Genomic DNA, 21,319 nt, shown 5'->3' on the forward strand with positions numbered 1-21,319 from the left:
TTTTAATTTTATATGTTGAAATTTCACATTTAGGGTGGAAAATTCATCTGATAAATCATGTGACACAATTTATCTAGGTTTCCTTTATTATGCTACTGTAATGCTACTGTTCTTTAAAAAAAAACATTTGGGATTAGCTATTCGGTCATGGGCAGTAGACCAGCCTGTTCAATTGCCTTAACAGCTTTCCATGCTGGAAAAAAGGAGGGAATTCTACTGAATGAGGCACATTTTATATGGTCTTCAAAGATCAAAGTAAAAGCAGTTTACCACACTGAATGTATTTCCTACTGAATATACAGGCATTCACATTGTGTTACAATTAGTTGCAGGTGTGTGAGATTGACACTGGCACTTTCATCTCTGTAATAATGAGATGGTTCTCCACAGGGATACAGACTGCTAGGACCCCCGTAGGACATATAAAATACATGGAAACTAAGATGCCATAAGATCATTCTACCTATTAGCATCAACTTTAAAACACAAGGGTAATGTGCTTTTATGCAAAAGCAGGGATTTTGAACGTTGCTTCCAAAGTAGACACAACATAATAGTACTATAATTAGCTATTTGAATTTGTCTGAAATAAACTTTAGGATATAGAATTAATTGTGACATTGTTCATGTCCGTATGTTCTATATTACTAAGGGCTACTCAGATTTTTATTTTCTTTTTGAATGTCATATTTACAGCAACAGCAAATAAACCTTCTGAGAAAACTTTCACTTGTCTAATGGAATCCTTTTATATGTAGAAAACATCTCATGTTCTTTGACAGTTTGCCCCATTTCAGATGGTTCTGTTTACAGTTTGGAATGCAACGTGGCACACAGCATGTACAGACCTACTTTCCAACTCTTCACACAGAACCACTGTTGTCACAATAGTATTAAACAATGGGTGGAGTACGTAAAAAAAAGATGAACACTCAGCATATACAACATACACTGACTGATTGCAGTATGACATGTTGTTAACATAAAATAAATGAAGTATATAAAACCTGATTTGCATTTGCCTTGTTACTATATGTACCTGGATTAAAACTAGCATTGTGACACTTGTATTACACTCAGCTCCGTTACACACTAAACGGTAACTTGGATTTCATTGTGTATCAGTTCTAATAAATTAGTAAATGTAATTGTAAAGTCATAGATCACCTTGTGTATAATATACTTGTACAGAACTGACAAAACATAAATGAAAAAAATTGAATGGGTAAAGAAGAAAAAAAATCAAAGTGTTGTCAGATAGTCAAGTCAAAGTCTAGACCTTAACCCCTTTAAGATGCTGTGGCTTTAAGAGAGCTGTGTATAAACAAATGCCCTCAAACATCATGTTTCCTAAATGAGCTGAGAGACTGATACATTTATATAGAAAACCTTTACTTAAAGTAATTTTTGTTAAAGGAGGTTCTACAGGTCACTAGGGTCTACTTTTTTTATACAATATAAAATAGAAGTTGATGAAATCTTTAGTCCTGACAAATAAAAACATAGAATTGAAAGAGTGTGTACTTTCTTTCTCCCATGACTGTATTCACAGTACCTTCTGAAAGTATTGAAACAGCGAGGCCAATTGTTTTGTTTTTTGATACATACTAGCACTATACAGTATATTCCATCAGTGATCTGCAGAGCTGGGAACATCGAAGTATGCATCACAGAGATCCACTGACAAGAACCAATTTGGGCTGCACAGCAGTAATAGCATCTGATAGCTTTTATGAACCAATTCAGCCCTTGAAAAGCTAGTATCAGATTGAAACCACTGTCCTTCTGAACTAGAAAATACACTGAGTAGAAATGAAGCTTGTACTCCTGCATCATCAGGGCCCACTAGTCTTATGTAGTTGCTGTCCAGCAAGCAATATTTTCAGCTGTAAAGTTTCCTGCCAGCAGCACCAGTCCTTCATGAATGGGCTTAACAGCACTTTTAAATGTTTTAAATGTGTAAAGGTGGTGGTGGTGGTGGGGGGGGGGTGTAGGTTGGGGTGTCTTGCCAACAAGCCAGGCTGTGGCATTTTGAGGGTACCATATGGCTGATCAATTCGGCTGTGCTGGTGTGTAGTTTCTAAAACCTCTGCTTTTCAGCAGTGTGGACTATGCGAGCCACTCTTGTGGTTGTCCATAAACCAAACTGGCAAAGAGCCACCCATAATATTACACTAGGTGTCCCACTACTAGGAGTAAGTTTTTATCACAGGGTGGTTAATAATTGGACAAGCAGTAATCATTACAATGCAAGCAACAAATAAGCTGGCTGTTTGTTCCATATGCTTTACAGTGTATCTGCATTGGGTGCTTCAGCAGGATACGTCTAAGAATTGGGTTTTCTCAAGTGAAACTTGTTTGGTCCTGTCATCAGTGTATGTGAGTGGGTAGAGGCTAATTCATTTGTGTACACAGTTAAAGCTGGAGTTAACTTTTGGTTCACTGCCAGACTGGAAATATCTTCCAGATGCAGCTTCCAGATGCAGCTCCAAGAGATGTACAGTATATTCAAGATTCAAGATTCAAGATTCAAGAAGCTTTTATTGTCATTTCAACCACATACAGCTGGCGCAGTACATAGTGAAATGAAACAACGTTTCTCCAGGACCTGGTGCTACATAAACATACAACAACAAGTTCAACACAAAACAACAAACACCACCACAGAGCTAGGACAGAAGTTTGTCTTAGCCACGTAAAGTGCACAGTGTGCAGCTAGGTGCAAACAGAGCATAGACAAGACAGTGCAAAAAAGACAATAAATACAATAAAGACAACACAAAAGAACACAGGACACTTAGCGCTGAAAAGAAATAAAAGAACGTGTACTGGAATGTAAGTGAAATAAAATAGATAAAGTGAAATGATGTAAAAAAAAGTATTGTGCAAAAATATTGTGCAAAAATACACAGCAGCGGTTGAGGTAGTGCAAATAGAATAAACATAAATACAATTATAGCAGCGGATGACAGGTAGAGGTAGTGCAGTAAGTAATGAACAATATAAATTATGTGTGTGTGTGCGTCCACACAGTCAAGAGAGAGTGTGTGTATCTGTGTGTGAGAGAGACAGAGAGTTAATATACAGTTCAGTCCTGAGTGAGAGTGTGTGTGTGTGTGAGAGAGTGTAGAACAGTTCAGTCCTGAGTGAGAGTGTGTGTGTGTGTGAGAGAGTGTAGAACAGTTCAGTCCTGAGTGAGAGTGTGTGTGAGAGTGTAGAACAGTTCAGTCCCGGGTGTTGAGGAGCCTAATGGCTTGAGGAAAGAAACTGTTACACAGTCTGGTTGTGAGGGCCCGAATGCTCCGGTACCTCTTTCCAGATGGCAGGAGGGTGAAGAGTGTGTGTGAGGGGTGTGTGGGGTCAGCCACAATGCTGTTGGCTTTGCGGATGCAGCGTGCGGTATATGAGGCAAGAAAGGGAAAGGCAACAATGGCCATGTGACAAGAATGTTTATATGAAATACATTGCCATACAGCTACTAAATTAATTTGTTGTAAGTCTCTGCATCTGCATAATAAGCTATCCAGGTGATTATCACCATGGTTAGAAGGGATGAAATAGAACTATAAAAAAAAGACAAAGCGCAAATAACAATAGATTGCAGAGCACACACAGACTCATATCCGTAATGAGCAGTGGCAGCTCATCCACAGGGACGTTTATATCGGCCCTTCAGTAAATGTTAATCTTCATAATGATCTTATTCACAATGCCATGCATTTTAAATTCCACTGAAATTCAACTGACCTCTTTTGTTTGACTAATGTTTTTTTTAAAAATGTTGCTATTTGACCAATTACCTTTCAATGAACTCACTGCAGCTCAGTTAATGTTATGGAAACATCTACATGACAAGTTAGTTCTTGTTATCACTTACATTATAAACTAATGCCCCACCACCATCCTATCCCATTTTCTCTATCCTGAAGTTAATGAGGTGAAAAAAAATGCAGCTTGTCATTTTACAGAGAATCTGGAACGCGTAAACTCCTCTGTCCTGAAGAATTTACTGTGCTGGGTAAATTTACAAAGTACCACGACTGTTAAAAATGTGCTGATGCCAAAGATTTCTTCCATAAAAGTTAAATATTAGGAATAGATTATGTGGCACGTCCACCATCTCCTTGTGCATGTGCTGTTACTATAAAAACAATAATGTATTAGAATGAGCATCTTAATTTTATCCTATCATTTATGCCACAGCTAATGCTGCTGTCCTAGCCATGCTGTGAAAAAAAAATACAGAGTTTCAGAATTGAACCAGGATGAAAAATAAAGCCATACTTTTCGATCAGTCAGATTCAAGAATCTAAGGTAGTTATTTATTCACAGCTATCCACTACACCGTCAAATAGTGCATCTGATTTTCTGTGAAAACATCTTTACATTTCTGCCAGTAAAATTTCTTACTGAAAAATTATAAAATACTTTCAATGACCTAGCACTGAAATGTCTCACCCAATAGTATCTGTAGTTACTTATCATCTACTATGATAACCTTTTGTCTACTATGATTTGCCTTATATCAAATATCTTGTACAGATTCCTCATCAGTTTTTTCCTATCCCAGGAATAGCTGTCCTATCAATGTATGGAGCTAAGCGCTATCAATGTATGAGTCTTACTCTTTAAAATTCAGTATAATTTTTAAGCTTTTTCTTAAGCTTTTTATTTCAGGTTAGTCAGAAATTTTCATATAGCCTTTCTTAAAAAAAAAGGTCCTTCCCCCTCAATCCTCCTTCCATCCTGCAGGATGCTGATGTTCAAGGGTGTCCTAAAGTCCAAGTTACCTTCTGGGTCTCCTTTTTATTTATACTGTAATTTTACCTCTGTTGAGCTATATGTGTACTTCTGGTCCCTGATTTGATGCCAGTGTCAGATTCTATCACACTTCTACTGCTATGGCTCCTCTCTCCCTCGGGACCCACTTGATGCATCCTGATGTTTTACCACTCTTTGGAGCTTTCTACATATGTGACTCACCATCTGCTGCTGCTATGGATGGTAATAAATGGATACCTTAAACATTTGTACCTTCCAAAAACAGCCAAAGATTCACCTTTGCTTCAGTGGATGATCTCACCAATCTCTCAACTGTATATTCTAATGGTTAATAAATCCCACTATACAGTGTCACCCAAGACAGGAAGGCTTCCTTTTTAAGAATCCCTCAAGGAGTTACAGCTTCTCTGTGACAGTGTTTACAGTTAAAGGTGCTATTTGAATTAACGTCATATGCATACCTTTATTTTTTCTGAATTTAATATGCAAATAAAAATTCATCTTATATGAATTTAATATGTGTCCATGATCACAAATCACAAATGGAGATTATGATAATTATGTTTATTATTAAGGACCACTGTGACATTTAATTATGTCAGTAATATATGTAACAAAAAACCAAAGGAATATTCTTTGTTTTGATTTACCAGAACAGAGGGAAGTATAAAAGGTTTCTTGTTGATCTAATGGGAGTTAAGTCTATACCTGAAAGACTCATAGTCAGTGCTTGTATTAACTGTAAAATATACACTATATTGCCAAAAGTATTTGCTCACCCATCCAAATAATCAGAATCAGGTGTTCCAATCACTTCCATGGCCACAGGTGTATAAAATCAAGCACCTAGGCATGCAGACTGTTTTTACAAACATTTGTGAAAGAATGGGTCGCTCTCAGGAGCTCAGTGAATTCCAGCGTGGAACTGTGATAGGATGCCACCTGTGCAACAAATCCAGTCGTGAAATTTCCTCGCTCCTAAATATTCCACAGTCAACTGTCAGCTGTATTATAAGAACGTGGAAGTGTTTGGGAACGACAGCAACTCAGCCACGAAGTGGTAGGCCACGTAAACTGATGGAGCGGGGTCAGTGGATGCTGAGGCGCATAGTGCGAAGAGGTCGCCAACTTTCTGCAGAGTCAATCGCTACAGACCTCCAAACTTCATGTGGCCTTCAGATTAGCTCAAGAACAGTGCACAGAGAGCTTCATGGAATGGGTTTCCATGGCCGAGCAGCTGCATCCAAGCCATACCTCACCAAGTGCAATGCAAAGCATCGGATGCAGTGGTGTAATTCTCCATCTGGCAGTCTGATGGACGAGTCTGGGTTTGGCGGTTGTCAGGAGAACGGTACTTGTCTGACTGCATTGTGCCAAGTGTAAAGTTTGGTGGAGGGGGGATTATGGTGTGGGGTTGTTTTTCAGGAGCTGGGCTTGGCCCCTTAGTTCCAGTGAAAGGAACTCTGAATGCTTCAGCATACCAAGACATTTTGGACAATTCCATGCTCCCAACTTTGTGGGAACAGTTTGGAGCTGGCCCCTTCCTCTTCCAACATGACTGTGCACCAGTGCACAAAGCAAGGTCCATAAAGACATGGATGACAGAGTCTGGTGTGGATGAACTTGACTGGCCTGCACAGAGTCCTGACCTCAACCCGATAGAACACCTTTGGGATGAATTAGAGCGGAGACTGAGAGCCAGGCCTTCTCATCCAACATCAGTGTGTGACCTCACAAATGCGCTTCTGGAAGAATGGTCAAAAATTCCCATAAACACACTCCTAAACCTTGTGGACAGCCTTCCCAGAAGAGTTGAAGCTGTTATAGCTGCAAAGGGTGGACCGACGTCATATTGAACCCTATGGATTAGGAATGGGATGTCACTTAAGTTCATATGCGAGTCAAGGCAGGTGAGCGAATACTTTTGGCAATATAGTGTAAATATGTGATGTGGTACAAGTATTTTGATTTTTCAGATTAGATAAGTTAAAGATCTTATCTGCTCTTTACTGGAACAAATGATGATTAAAGGATGTAGATGATCTAGTTCTGCTTGAAGAAGTAAGAGCATGTGTATGTAGGTTGCCATCTTGTGCCACGTTCTCTCATTACAGTGGTTAAAAAAGTAATCACTCTTGTTTGACCACAATATCAGACTCATTAAGAGCACTATGTGATCTTACTGAACTTCATATATTTTGAGGGCTTTCAGAGCAACTGGTACAGTGACCAAACTACACCTTTGTTCAGTGTAGCTCAGTCAGGCAAGGTATCATGTAACTAATTATTAGAAAAGATTAGAAAACAGTGAACTGCTTACAATATTTCTCCTAAATTCAGAATATAACTATTGTTATATTTAAAGGAAATGACAACACATCAAAATAACCCAAGATCATGCAGTATTTGCAGAGCTTTAATAACTCAAATAAAACAAAATGCAAATAATTAGTAAACAAATTGTGTTAATGCTTTGGAAGATTTGTAAATGCTTAAGAAATCAGTATTTGATGGAATAACCCCGATTTGCATGCATTTTGGCTCCATGCTCTCCACCAGTTTTTCACATTGCTGTTGGGTATATATATATATATATATATATATATATATATATATATATATATATATATATACAGTATATATATGAAAATCAGACATTGCTTCTGAATTGTAGAAATCCTTCTTTCTGTATTACTGATTTTATTCTGTTTTTCTTGGGCGATATATGTTTGGAGATTATTTGGAAATTTGCTTTTGGAGCTGTCTTAACACCAGTTAGACATGAGCGTGTGCTTCTTGCCAGTTTGCATTGCATTCGCTAGGGGGAGGTAAGTGTTTTGCAAAGCTCTTTTTTTTGAGCGAATTAAGTTGACAAAGTGTATAAATTGATTTCATTTTATCTCATAAATAGTACTGAGATTATATGCACTGTTCAGTTGTATGTTCTATCTGTGGATGCAGTAGGAATTTGAAGATATATCGTGTGGGTTGTATGTGTTAGTGTGGTTCTATGTTGTTAGCCAGCTAACAGTGCTATACAAGAAATGGCCATGAGTGATTTATCAGCTTTATTGATGTTAATCCACAGATGGCAGCCAGTCCATGTTGGGAGTAACTGTTAATAAACCTAATAAAACATAATAGAAAACATAATAGAAAAATGGTGTGTACCACACTGAACATGGAGCACAGAAAGCTAAGGAGAGAGTCATCTCAAAAGATTAGAAGGAAAATTATAGACAAGCATGTTAAAGATAAAGGCTATAAGACCATCTAAAAGCAGCTTGATGTTCCTGTGACTACAATTGCACATATTATTCAGAAGTTTAAGGTCCACAGGACTGTAGCCGACCCCCTGGACGTGGCTGCAAGAGGAAAATTGATGACAAATTGAAAAGACAGATAATACAAATGGTAACCAAAGAACCCAGAACAACTTCCAAAGAGATTAGAGGTGAACTCCAAGATCAAGGTACATCAGTGTCAGATCGCACCATCCGTCGCTGTTTGAGCCAAAGTGAACTTAATTGAAGACAACAGAGGAGACCTCCGCTGTTGTGAGCAAATCATAAAAAGGGGGACTGGAATTTGCAGAAATGCAAAATTGATAAGCCACAAAGCTTCTGGGAGAATACCCTTTGGACAGATGACTGTACAAAACAAAACTGGAGCTTTTTGGCAAGTCACATCAGCTCTATGTTCACAGATACTAAAATGAAGCATAAAAAGAAAAGAACACTGTACCTACTGCGAAACATGGAGCAGGCTCAGTTATGTTCTGGGGCTGCTTAGCTGCATTTGGCACAGCGTGTCTTGAATCTGTGCAGGGCAAGATGAAATCTCAAGACTATCAAGGCGTTCTGGAGCGAAATGTGCTGCCCAGTGACAGAAGGCTTGGTCATGGGTTACACGTCATGGGTCCTCCAACAGGATTATGCACACAGCTAAAAACACCCAAAAATGGCTAAGAACAAAACATTGTACTATTCTAAAATAGCCTACTATGAGCCCTGATCTAAATCCTGTTGAACCTCTGTGGAAAGAGCTGAAACATGCAGTCTGAAGAAGGCACCCTTCAAACCTGACACAGCTGGAGCAGAGGAGTGGGCCAAAATACCTGTCGACAGGTGCAGAAGTCGTATTGAGAGTTACAGAAATCGCTTGATTGGAGTGATTGCCACGAAAGGTTGTGCAACAAAATGTTAAGTTAAGGGTAGCATCATTTTTGTCCAGGCCAGTTTCATTTGTTTTTTTAATGCTTCTGTTGAACCACAATTCAAAAGCAATGTCTGATTTTCATTAGTCAATTTTCTATACATTTTTATTTATTAGTACTGTGGTCAGTTTCAAGTTATTTCAGTGACCATTATGATTTTTTCTTTCTTTAATGGCAGGATACCAACAATTTTGCCCATGTGTGTGTATGTATGTGTATATAAATAAATAAATTCAATTTAACGCAAGTGATGTAGGTCAAATGATCTTACTTATTATAAGACTTTGCTTTGGGGTGTATATGACTCATAATAATGTTATAATGTGTCGAGGCCCCACTGTAATGGTGCAGTCTCTCCGCTTGAAGCAGTAACAGCACAACGTGTGCATTGTTATTTTCACCATGTTTTCTAATTACGAGTTATACACTCTTGTGTGAGTCAGTGGTACTGCACTACCCCAGTGTTGAATTAATATAGAAGAGAATTCTATATATTATTCATTTGCATTTACCACATTTACCAGACCCTCTTATCCAGAGTGACTTTTTCATCTTCGTCTGTTGGTTTGCATTTCTTTCAGCAAAAGCCTAATGTGGCAAAAGATTAAATAGTAGACATTGCTTATACACTCACCCAGAGAAAAATAAACACAGACAAAGAGAACGCAAAATCTCTTCCAAATCTCTCTGTATTTCACATATTAAAGCAGATCTTATCCCCACTATATAAAGTCTTTGATTTGCAGTGCAAAGTGCTAAGAATGACATCTTTTTTTTTTTAAAAAAAAAACAACAACAACAGGAATTGTTCTTTTTTATGGTTGTGTTATTTTTCATTATGGTCATGTCCATCTTACTTTTATTTAGTTCAAAATATGGTCAAACTGTGTAAAAATAAATACAAATGGCAAAGAATATGTCTATCCATATTCCCAATATTTTCATTGTTTCCAGAAAACACACAAGGACCTAGAGTGGACGACAAGAAAATATTCTTACTGGACATCTCCTATTGTTAATGTCCTCAGAGGTGTAAAAAATATTTATTTCCAGGGTAAATGGCTTGCAGCTGTTGCACAACATCAGAAACAATGCTGTATTTCTGGATATGGAACAGTGGTATTAGTCATCAAATGCAAATGTGTATCTTAGAGTGTACATGGGCTGTATTATAAAATATTGTTCCCATTAAAGGAGCATAATGCACGACAGGCTTGTTGAGAAATCCAATATTTTTGTCAGATTGTACACATGAAACAAATGAATTAGTTTTTTAAAACACAGTCACACACACTCACGAAATATACAAAAACCTTTTAGACATTTCCTATATCTTTGAATAATACATAAATAAATTATGTAAATAAATGCCCTGCAGAGGTTACAGTCCAGAAAAAAAGAAATCAATCTTTAAAATCATTTGAAGACATATCAAAAATATGTTTTTATATATATGTATACATTTATATTTCAAAATCCTCTTTTATAAAACATATACTGTGTTTGCACAATTAAATTTACATTTCTCTATATCTTCCAGAAATTTCCACCTATCATTCAAAGGCAATATTTTAAGGGCTTTTTCTCTTATTATTACATGATAGCAATATGAAATGTTCTGTGTAGCCATCAAGTTAAAGTGGATCCTTTTAAATGTTTTCACATTTTCAGCAGCAACAATATGGTACTTTTCTCCATTTCAGTCACTTACGCTACAATTAACTTTCAGGTCATTGTAGGATTTCTGCTACAGAAATGAAACAGAATAACATATGGAATGACAAAGAAAATAGTGACTAGTGAATAGTGACCTTTGTTTTCAAAGATCTTTTTTTTTTTGCAATTCTAAGACTACACAAACCTGTCTGATAGAATCACATATGTGTTTCTACACCAAACAACATCTTATATCCTTTGGCCATTATGATTAAACTGATTGTAGATGACTCAGCTGAGTAGCCTTGTTCATAATACTTTTCTCTGACGGGGCCTTTGGTAGTGATCTAAGAGCTTTCGAATTGAACATCACAAAATTGAGGTGATCAGACGGTCAATATGGCATTTCATCAATCATAAAGGGACCTGTGGAGGAAAGATATAAAATATATTAACATAAGAATTACAACAACAACAACAACAGAAACTGAACAGATTGTAGGGAACGTGAGAAAGGGAACGTTGAGCATGATGGAACTACAAAATTCAGGCAGGCTCATTAACAGTGGTTCTTAAATGTTTCAAGTGCTATTGATGAAATTCAGCTTTGTTTCATTTAACATTTATTCATTTTGGTAGATGCAGTGGGGTGGAATTTAGTCCAAGCATCGAGCTAAACATTAAGAGTTAAGAGTCTTGCTTACAGGCTTAACCATGGCTCGCTAGCAAGTCATTTAACTCACAACCCTATGCTCAAGAGCACACAACCTCAACATTTGAACCACCACTGCCACTTTCTGTATTGTCATTAAGTTTATAGTTATCAGAACAAATAAGTGGTGCGAGTCTGACAGTAATTCAATTCTTATACTGTACATCTCAAACTAAATATCCTTCAAAGCAGAACAAATCATAAAGCAAACAACAATTCAAATAATTTTATCTTTTACACTGTTGGTAAGAACATAAATAATAATCATATCGCATTGCTTTTCTGTCTCTAGTGAGCACAGTAGGTTTTCTCAATAAATATAAGATATGTGGGTGGGGAGTGGTGAAAGATAATGATTTTTCCTCCCACTCTGGGGAGAAGTGCATCCAGAGACATGCTGTATGTTGCCTCTAAGTGCATCCGGAGCATACAAAGAATGAGAGTCATTCACCTTAGCATTGACACATTTATTTATTTTCCATTATGGTGAAGCTATGAAAGCCTGTCCTTTATTGGTCTAAGATTGCAAATGTATAGTAATAAAGAAAAGCAAGCGTTCTTCATTTATTCTACATATGAAGCTGAATTCTATAATGTGTATGAGAGTGATAATGTTTGTGGTACTGATTTGACATCATTTCTTGAGCAATTTTTTCTGCCTGACTAAGTCCTTGTCCTAAACTGCCGAGACAGCTGTGCTAGCAAAGAGCTTCTGTTGTTCCTACGTTTACCTCTGGAAGAACAGCTGAGGCATCTAGTCTTCGTGGCATTATTTACAACTGATGCATGCTATACTGTGTCTATACTGTAAGCATATATTCTCATACCATTAACTGACAATTGGCACAATACTTTCTGCCGCAATTAATGTGATCAAAATACATGATAAATAAGCAGAAATTCAGTGCCTGTCACAGTGCAAGTTAAGCTCAAGGAACATATTAAACAACGTCAGTATCAGTGTTACCATTACTGACATTTATGTCCATATGGCACATTGTATTTGCTATACACTTAATATATGTGAATATATTGTAGATATCCCTCCAGATGGTAAAAAAATAAAGTCTTCTACGGGTGCAATAAAATGCCGATGGGCTTTTACTGAATTCACATGCCACTGAGGTAGAGCTTCTAATAAGCACCTGAACACCCAGCATAAAAATCCTTATAAAGCTCATTCAAAATGGACAAGAATAAGCCTGTTTAAGTCCCTGTTGATGTCTGGCCTGTGTGGAATCCTCTAGCTGGGATATAGATAAATGGGTAAGACTCCTGTGCCAGAAGGAATACCGGGTCCTTCCTTTCAGTCTGATGATCACAACACCTCACTGCTCTGGGAGAGAAGGGGCAAAGAAGTGGTACTTACTGACAGGTCTTACTAGCCTCAGCATCCCCCCTATGTCCAGCTTTAGTGCAACCATAGCAAAAAGCAAAAAACAATACACATCCATCTAACATGTGGCAACAACTAACCACCCATGGCTCAATGGACACTCAGTATTATAGCCCTTCATGGCTGACAACCTATTTGAGGAGCCTACCGAGACAAAGAATATGCTGACATGTCTTTTTTACAGCCCAAGCAGTCCCAGTAATGCTTTTGCCTTTTCTTTCTTCATCATAAGAGACTCCTCTGAAAAATGAACACCCTTTAACTCAATGCTTAGAAGTCCTCACACAGAGCTATGAAGCAGCAAATCCTCACTACGCCAGAACTTCATCTCACCATTCCTTTCTTTTCCTCATAGGGATTTATGTCTACATATAAATTGCTTTGTGTCTCACATAGTTAATGGCTGGCCTGCATTACTTTGACCAAAATTAACATTTGTTTTATGTGCATTATTTATGTGCATCATTGCATTATGTGAATATGGTAATTAATCATACACTCACAGAATTGCAATTGTCATATTACAAAATATTTGTGATCTTGTAAAGTGCTCATATATACATTGTAGCCTTCTGTTATATCCGTATTGCATTTAGATTCATATCAGTATCAATATTTTCAAGTTGAGAAATACATATGTATGAGCCTGGCAGCACTGGAGAAAAAATGGCAGTATATTCAGAACATTAATTTTACTGTATTTTTAGTTTTTTAAAAATATGACAAGTACTTTAAGAGGAAAAGCAGACCCAAGCCATGTCAGCAAGATGTCCCCCTCCATATAACAGAGGTACCACAAAGGTACTCACCCAGTATGATTATGGATGACTCATCTGAAAATATCACTTTTTCACATTTCTATAGACCAGTACCTTTGGATTTGTGCACCTCTGAATTGTGCATTTTCTTTGTAGTCAGGGGTTTTTACACTGACAAAATTTTCTGAAGTACAGTTCAGAAAAAAAGATATGTTTTTCCTTACATATCCCATTAATATATGAAAATTATAATAATGGCATGTACATTTTGACAAGAATTTGCAACTGTATTTCCTGATGTCTTTCCTATAGACCTGAATGTAAATGTCACTTCAGTCACTAATCCTGCTTGAAACACAGCCAGCTAGCAGCCTTTGTGTCTGAAGCTTCTGCCATATGTGCCCCAGTGATGAACCCACTTTCAAATTCACTTAGATCTCTTCTTCTTGCCATCTTGATCTAAAATCCTAATGTTTTAATACACTGTTTCAAGTCTCTAGTATACCCCAACTATATATTTTAAAGCAAGTGGTTTCTTTTTTTAAAAAAAAAAAAAAATGCAGACTGTCTGACATAATAAGCATCTCTTTCTTTATTAGCTGTCTCTTTCTGGTAAATTGGAACAGCACAACTGACAAAGCAGGACTTACAATTTTATTTATTTAATTTAAAATATTTCACTGTTCCTAGTGTCATTTGACATAGAAACAATTTTGCTCTCTCAGTAAATAACATTTCCTGCATCTTATGGCACTATTTCAGCTTTCCATATCCTATTCCCTATGAAAACTATCAGTGTAAATTATTATTAGACTTTTGAACGTAATTAATAAAAGCTACTAAAATGAAAAACCTTATTTATCCCACATTATTTGATGACATGCTTTATTGCATTTGTGCACTTTGCATTTGAGGATTGTTTAAACAATAAAGTTTAAATAGAAATCAGACATCCCTATGTGGTGTTTTATACTTACTAATGTGCAACTAGCATCATAATGCACATTTTCACAGCCTTGTTAAACTTCAGTCCCTTTAAACGCCAATAAAATATATGCACAAAAACAAAATTATTATTTAGAAAACTATTTCGAATACAATTCCTATTTAGGTTGCTCAACGACATGCTTGGTTGACTCCAATGTCTTTTTTTCCATTTTGAAATCTCTGCCTAATAACACTGATACATGACCAAGTTTTGATTGATATCTTGATTACACTGTGATTATGACTTGAATTATGGTATCATATTATCCTGCTCATAGTCACCATGGACACAGAACTAGAGTGGCATGAAGCAGGAATACACTCTGGATGGGAGTCAGTCTATCACAGTGTACCATTCACTCACACTCACACTCATTCACACCAAGGAAGGAAAACAGAGAACCCGGAAGAAACTCCACACAGATACAGGGAGCACACGTTCAGAAACTCCACATAGACAGTAACACAAGCTGGATTAAACTGGGGACTCTGTAAGGAGGTATCTACAACACCATGCAGTCTAGCATTAAAATATAGTAGCTACACCGATCAGCCATAACATAATTTTTGGCAGCAAAAAAGGGGAGCGAACACAATATTAGGTAGGTGGTCATAATATTGTGGCTGGTAATGAATATTTCTGACAGGGTGGGCGTACATTACTAACAACCTCATATAACCAATTACGGTATAAGGAAATAATAAAAATATCAATTTGGCTACACCAGTCCAGTAGAGATGAACACTTAATGTATTCTGCAGCCAAAGGAACAAATAAAAAATTTTCAACAAAAAAGAGGCACCTGCTCTATAGAGGCAAACAACAGCATGTTGATATCTCTGCTATCCTACAAATTCTCTGTAACGCTGAATAGAAGTGTGTGTGATTCACTCTTGATACCTTGACATTAGCCTCCCACTATCACATTCATCTGATTTATTTAAAGCAATCAATTGATAGTTAAGCAATTTGGACAAATATTCTCAAACTTTTCGCATGCATTTTTGACCTAGCATATGAAACTGAGTGGCTTCCAAAACAGAAGTATATTCTTTTAAATGTCAAGTGTTCAGTTCATTACAGCAACACAGGCCACTGAAGATTTTTGCAAATGCTGGTGACCTAATAACTTTTGAGAATATTGGTATACTTAGAAATCAGCTTTCTATTTAAGTTTGTTCTATAGTACTCTGGGGAAAGAATATTTTAAACATTTGCAGAAAGAATGCAACGGGGATTCGGTTCTAAATATAGTGATGGTTGTATGGAAATTACTTCCTTATATTCTCCAAAGAATAAACTGTGAATTCTCAGTAACTTGCTCTACTAATGTCAGCACACATTATTCTCTTCTTTAGTGTAAGAACAGTTCCAACAGCTCAAACCATTATATATTAATCCACAACTGCATGCACTGAAAAATGTATCTTAAAATAAAATTAATGGGAAATAAAAAATTTGAAAATAAAATACAAAAAAGAAGAATGAAACAAACCAGATACATGTAAGTGCATAACTTGATAACATAAAATATTGTGTGTGTGTGTGTGTGTGTGTATGTCTAGAGTTTACACAGAATGGTGTGAAAAACAAAAAACACTGAGTGAGCTACAATTCTGTGGGTGGAAAGGCCTTGTTGATAAGAACAATGAGAGGAAAATAGGCAGATTGATTCAAGTTGCTAGGAATAACACAGCAACTCATATTAATAATCTATTAAAGCATTAATATTCTGTAGTGAACAGAAATCATCTCAGAATGCATCAATCATTGAGCTGAATAGGCTACATCAGTAGAAGAGTACATCATGTTCCATACCAGGTTAATGCCAACCAAGAACAAGCATCTGAGGCTATCACTGACCCAAACCGTACAGTTGAAGATTGGAAAAAAAAATCACCGAGCATTTTTCCAGCCTTCAACTGGAAAAAGTCTCCAGTTCTCCTCTGTTCACTCTCATCAACAAGGTGTTTCAGCCTGCAGACCCTCCACAGACAGGATGTTTTTTCTGCACCATTCAGTGTAAATTCTAGAGACTGAAAATCCCAGGAGATCAGGAGTGTCTGAAATGCTCAAACCAGAATACTGGCACCAACAATCATGCTCTCTCTCTCTCTCTCTCTCTCTCTCTCTCTCTCTCTCTCTCTCTCTCTCTCTCTCTCTCTCTCTCATATATATATATATATATATATATATATATATATATATATATATATATATATATATATATATATATATATATATATATATATATATATATAATCGTTGCTAGTCGTTATAGTCTTTGATCTTTGGACTGTATTCTGTGTTCTATTTTGGTCCTGATTTTGATCTTTTGCCTGTTTTCCCCTGTCCCTCAGTAAACTTTGGGCTTCTGGTCTATTTGATCAGAACTTAAGGTGTTTTTAATGAACACGCAGTAGTCTATAACATGTCACGCATTTGGTTATTTGCTCAGGTGTCAGAAAGTAAATGTTATCAATGAACTCATTGAACTCATTTCATTTTCAGATTTCATTATTGTTTCAGATTACTGGGAGTCTGTACAAGTGACATATTGCTGTATAAGCCTGTCTTGACATTATCTTTGCTTTAACTGTTTTACTATTGGACTTAGATAACTTTGTGTTGATAAATGATTAAGATTATTGATAAATGATGATCACTTGAAGTTTTACTGTTTGGTTAAGGTTCGAAATATAGTAAATAGAATTTAAATGGAAACAGTTTGTGTCTATACCAGAGGATAAAAAAACACACTTTATTAGGGTCATATAAGCTTAATGGAGTGTTCACTAGACATCAACTCTAGGACAACACAAAGAGTGTGTTTGTACATTGTGCATGTTTATAATTCTCAGGGTAAAATCCCTTTACACCACTACACTGAATGCAACTGACACATAAGTTGATCTTTTGGTTGATGCAAAGCTGGAGTGAAATTCCATAATCAGCATTTGCTTAATTTCTCTAATTAGTAAAGGTTGCTATTTTCAGCTCCCTCCAGGATATGCCTCTTTTCCTAAACCCTTAGCACTCAAAAAGCTTCTCATCTCCCTCCTTGATCTGAATGTAAAAATGGAGACATGGTGTCATCTTGTTACTTGACTAGTTGAGCATCATCAGAACATACTGTATAGTACAAACACATTTCAGAATAACTCTGACATGTTCATATACTGTATAATTTTTAATTTAATTAATATTTAATAATATATTAAATTAAATTTAATAGATGAATCACATATTTAATACAAATAAATTTAATTTAATAATTTTTTTAATATTTCCTGGAGGAACTGTGTGATAAATTCAGTGTAGAAAAGTGGATGGTGCATTACACCAAATTAATACAATTTTGGATACCTGCCAGTCAAAGGACGACCTGGGCCAGATTTGTCTTGGTGTCTGACCTCAGAAGTAATATCTCACATTTTCATAGACCACTTGAACTGTTATGAGTCTCCATAAATATTTAATGACCACAGTGTCTGACCTAAGGTCTTTATCAAATACACCTTTATCCTGATTCTCAGTAAATCCTGCCTATATGCACTTATATCCACCTATATCCAACACAGTTCCTATATCTTTCACCCATCATCTAACTCCATATGCAATTTAGAATTTCCAGGTCCATTTCATTTCAAACAATTAAAGCTGAAGCAATATTTGATAATGTCACCAATTTCCCTTCAAAATGAATTCAGCACATTAATCTCCACTACCTGCTGGCCAATATTTTGTTCTTTACCACAGGACAAATAAACAAAAGAAAAATGGCACCTCAGCAGAATACAACTTTTCAATGAATTTATATTTCATACATTTGACTTCTATCTACTAATATCTCACTCTCTCTAGTCAGCATTTGCACAAGTTACAAATGTTAATCAGTGTATCATTGAGAATGAACTGTTGTAGTTGGTTTATTTCACAAAAGTACTCACCAATCACTTACTTGCTTAGGACTTCCAATGAAGTAAGCCATCCCCATAGCCGCTTTCCTTTTTAATCTTCTTGTAATCCATTTTATATTGCAGTAGAAAGTGCTTATGATATTACACAAAATATCTAAAATATTATTCAATGTCTCTTTAGGGGGATTTATGTATCAAACAGTTGTTGTGGTGGACTTGCGTAGTATGGTTTTCTGCGGTTTTGGAGTAGCATGATGAGGCACACAAGGTTGAGTTGTAGGAGGAAAGCTATGACTGAGGCTCAGCCCACCGTTTTCCATCAGAACATGGGCTGGGGCCATGGAGGTGCATTGATGAATGGGGCTTAGTTTCATGTCAAAAAGCTCGCTGTGTAAGTGCATATCCGTGTTTTCAATGTCGTACTGCAGGTCACAATCCGGGCAGTAGCCGTGGTACTGGACCTTTTCACTGAATCTCACGCGTTCTCGTGTCACCTGGGGACATCGACTTTTTTTGTGCCGCAAAAGGGGTATCAGAGTCAGTCCTTTCTCTGTCGAGCTTTTAGGCATGCATACCGAATCTCTGCCGGGTATGTTAATGGGCTTTGTAGAGAAGCCACCATTGCGCATGAGTGTTCTGTTCTCTTTGGCTTGGTTCCCTGAGGACAAGCTCTTGCTGTGGTCCTCGACTAGGGCTGGCATCAGGCGAGGGGGTGGGAGAGGAGGATGGGTCCTCTTTAATACAGTGAGCATGCCAGAGGCCATGGATGGGGGTCTGAGGAAGGCGTCTTCAGGGTAGATCTTGATTCTCTCAATGCTGGAGGCAGTGGTGGTGGTTGTGGTACTGCTCGAGCTGCTGTTCAGTGTGTCAGTCTTTGAACTGTTTGCCGTCTCCTCTAGCTGGAGGTCTGAGGTCAGGGAGTCTATCTCATGAACAACCTTTAAAAAAAAAGCATAAAAGACAAATAGACATTAAAACAGTAGGTGTCTAATTTGGACACCATCCAATTAGCCATGCACTGTGATATTATTTCATGTTGCTAGTGTATATTTACTTGAATATGGTTAAATAGTTACATAATATAATAAAATGAGCCTAGGACACTATAAATAAACATAAATGTTTGAATTTAGCAAGTGATGTCAAAGCTTAAGAGGTCCCACTCTCTGTTACTGTTTAGAAGATTATATAAGGGCTATGAACATAATAGTAAAGTTGGGATTTCAGCAGCATATAAGCAGACTTATAGACTTATATATAGACACATGAAAGCCACAAGTGCTATCTACCCCTCCTACTACAGTGTGCTGTAAATGCTCTTCCCACACTGACTAAGACTGAAATGGGTAAGCAACATCTGCATTGCAAATCAGGCTATACATATGATTATAATATAATGTCTTTTAGCACAAACAGTTCAAAGACTTTTCATGCCTGCACATTGGCTTATTATTGTTTTTGTGCTGGCCATTGTTTGTCATCATTTATCAGAATATATATATATATTTTTTTTACATTATAGCCAAGCTGTACTATGTAAAGTAAGTTCTCTGTAGTGCTATATTCAGTTACTGTATCATCCTTTAGTAGTATGAGCGCTACATCCTCAACCTCAGTGGCAGGACGGCAAACACTGCAGTTCCTTTTGCTATCCACTGACCTTAATAACAAAGGTAGAAAAGAAAATAAGGGAAATAAACAGCCATGTAGGGTCGCCGTTCATTAATCTACAGGGAAAGCCATTTGCCACATTGCAAATATCATCATATGACAGCGGGGAGGCCAGACGTTTGTCAACAAAAATGGAGTGCATTTATATGTCGATCAAATAAAAAGCAGTATTTGAGAGAAGTAAGCTATTTCAAAATATAATATTGATAAAAATAATAATAATAATAATAATAAAGTAAACCATGTTTGACATACCTTTGATAAAAGGCAGTGTATGGCTATATTATATTTAATTCCCAAGCATCCAATGTAAAACCCAAACACAAAGCCTTTATGTTTGTTATGTTATCATTCATGTTATCACAAATCTTCAATAAATAGCGTTAAATATTGTATAAGAAGGCCCGGATGACTGAACGCGGTCAATGTGCTCTGATTCCGCTGAACCTCACTACAAGCCTTTATGAAGACGTATCATTCTACCACTTGATGGTATCAGAGAAACATTTATTATAGCATTACGGTTCGATTTTAATTCAGCATTCAGGCCCCATCACAGATATAACCAACCTCTTTGAGTTCTTTCGCTACATCCTTCAAGTCTCCTAAGATGTTCTCCAAATCTTCCACGATTGTCTTGATCTGCCTTTTTATTTGAACTTTGGAGACTCCCTCCGATTCCGCATTTGCTGTCCCTGACATTCTTTGTAAAAAGACTCCGAATCAAGGACTGCAGCTAGATCCTCTCATGGCGATCGGCGCACTTTGTTCGTGCATTTTAATGTTATGTTTTCTTCTCTTGGCTCTTTATACATTGCAGAAGAATCTGGAGGGGGGAAGCGCGGAGGACGCGTCCCGGCACACGCGCATGCGCAATAAGGCATTTCATTTCCGAACGGGCAAGCATCCTGCTTCATTCATTAAAAAATATAAAAGCAACACATTGCAACACTTTTGTACAGAGTCTCTTGCATATCGCCTCCAGAAAGTCTCTATTACTATAAGCTATTCTATTAAGTCGGTGAATGAATCGTGAATCGTGTTTGACATTTCACTTAGAAACGTTTTTGTCATGCCCCGCGCGGGCGCGCACGCACACGCACACAGGCACAAGCGCGCGCACACACACATACACACAAACACGCACACCCGTTTGCGCACACTTATTATCCGAGGACCGTCCATTGCCATAATTGAAGCTCCTAATTAATGATATGACT

The 21,319-nt window shown here is 37.1% G+C and overlaps 1 protein-coding gene across 2 annotated transcripts; it reads right to left on the minus strand.

Moving 5' to 3' along the window:
* Positions 1 to 9,687: 9,687 nt before the first annotated feature.
* On the minus strand, positions 9,688 to 20,949 carry prr16 (proline rich 16). Of its 2 annotated transcripts, none has more exons than XM_058388935.1 (3): positions 20,670 to 20,949; positions 18,470 to 19,366; positions 9,688 to 11,080 (listed from the first exon to the last, which is right to left on the minus strand). In XM_058388935.1, the coding sequence occupies exons 1-2, from the start codon at positions 20,799 to 20,801 to the stop codon at positions 18,623 to 18,625; spliced, it is 876 nt and encodes a 291-aa protein (XP_058244918.1). In that variant the 5' UTR covers positions 20,802 to 20,949; the 3' UTR covers positions 9,688 to 11,080; positions 18,470 to 18,622. The 2 variants fall into 2 exon arrangements, with proteins under 2 accessions (XP_058244918.1, XP_058244917.1); XM_058388934.1 differs by having other exon boundaries at positions 18,459 to 19,366.
* Positions 20,950 to 21,319: the final 370 nt, after the last annotated feature.

Source organism: Hemibagrus wyckioides, linkage group LG05 (assembly GCF_019097595.1).
Source record: "Hemibagrus wyckioides isolate EC202008001 linkage group LG05, SWU_Hwy_1.0, whole genome shotgun sequence".
In the NCBI taxonomy this organism is placed as follows: domain Eukaryota; kingdom Metazoa; phylum Chordata; class Actinopteri; order Siluriformes; family Bagridae; genus Hemibagrus; species Hemibagrus wyckioides.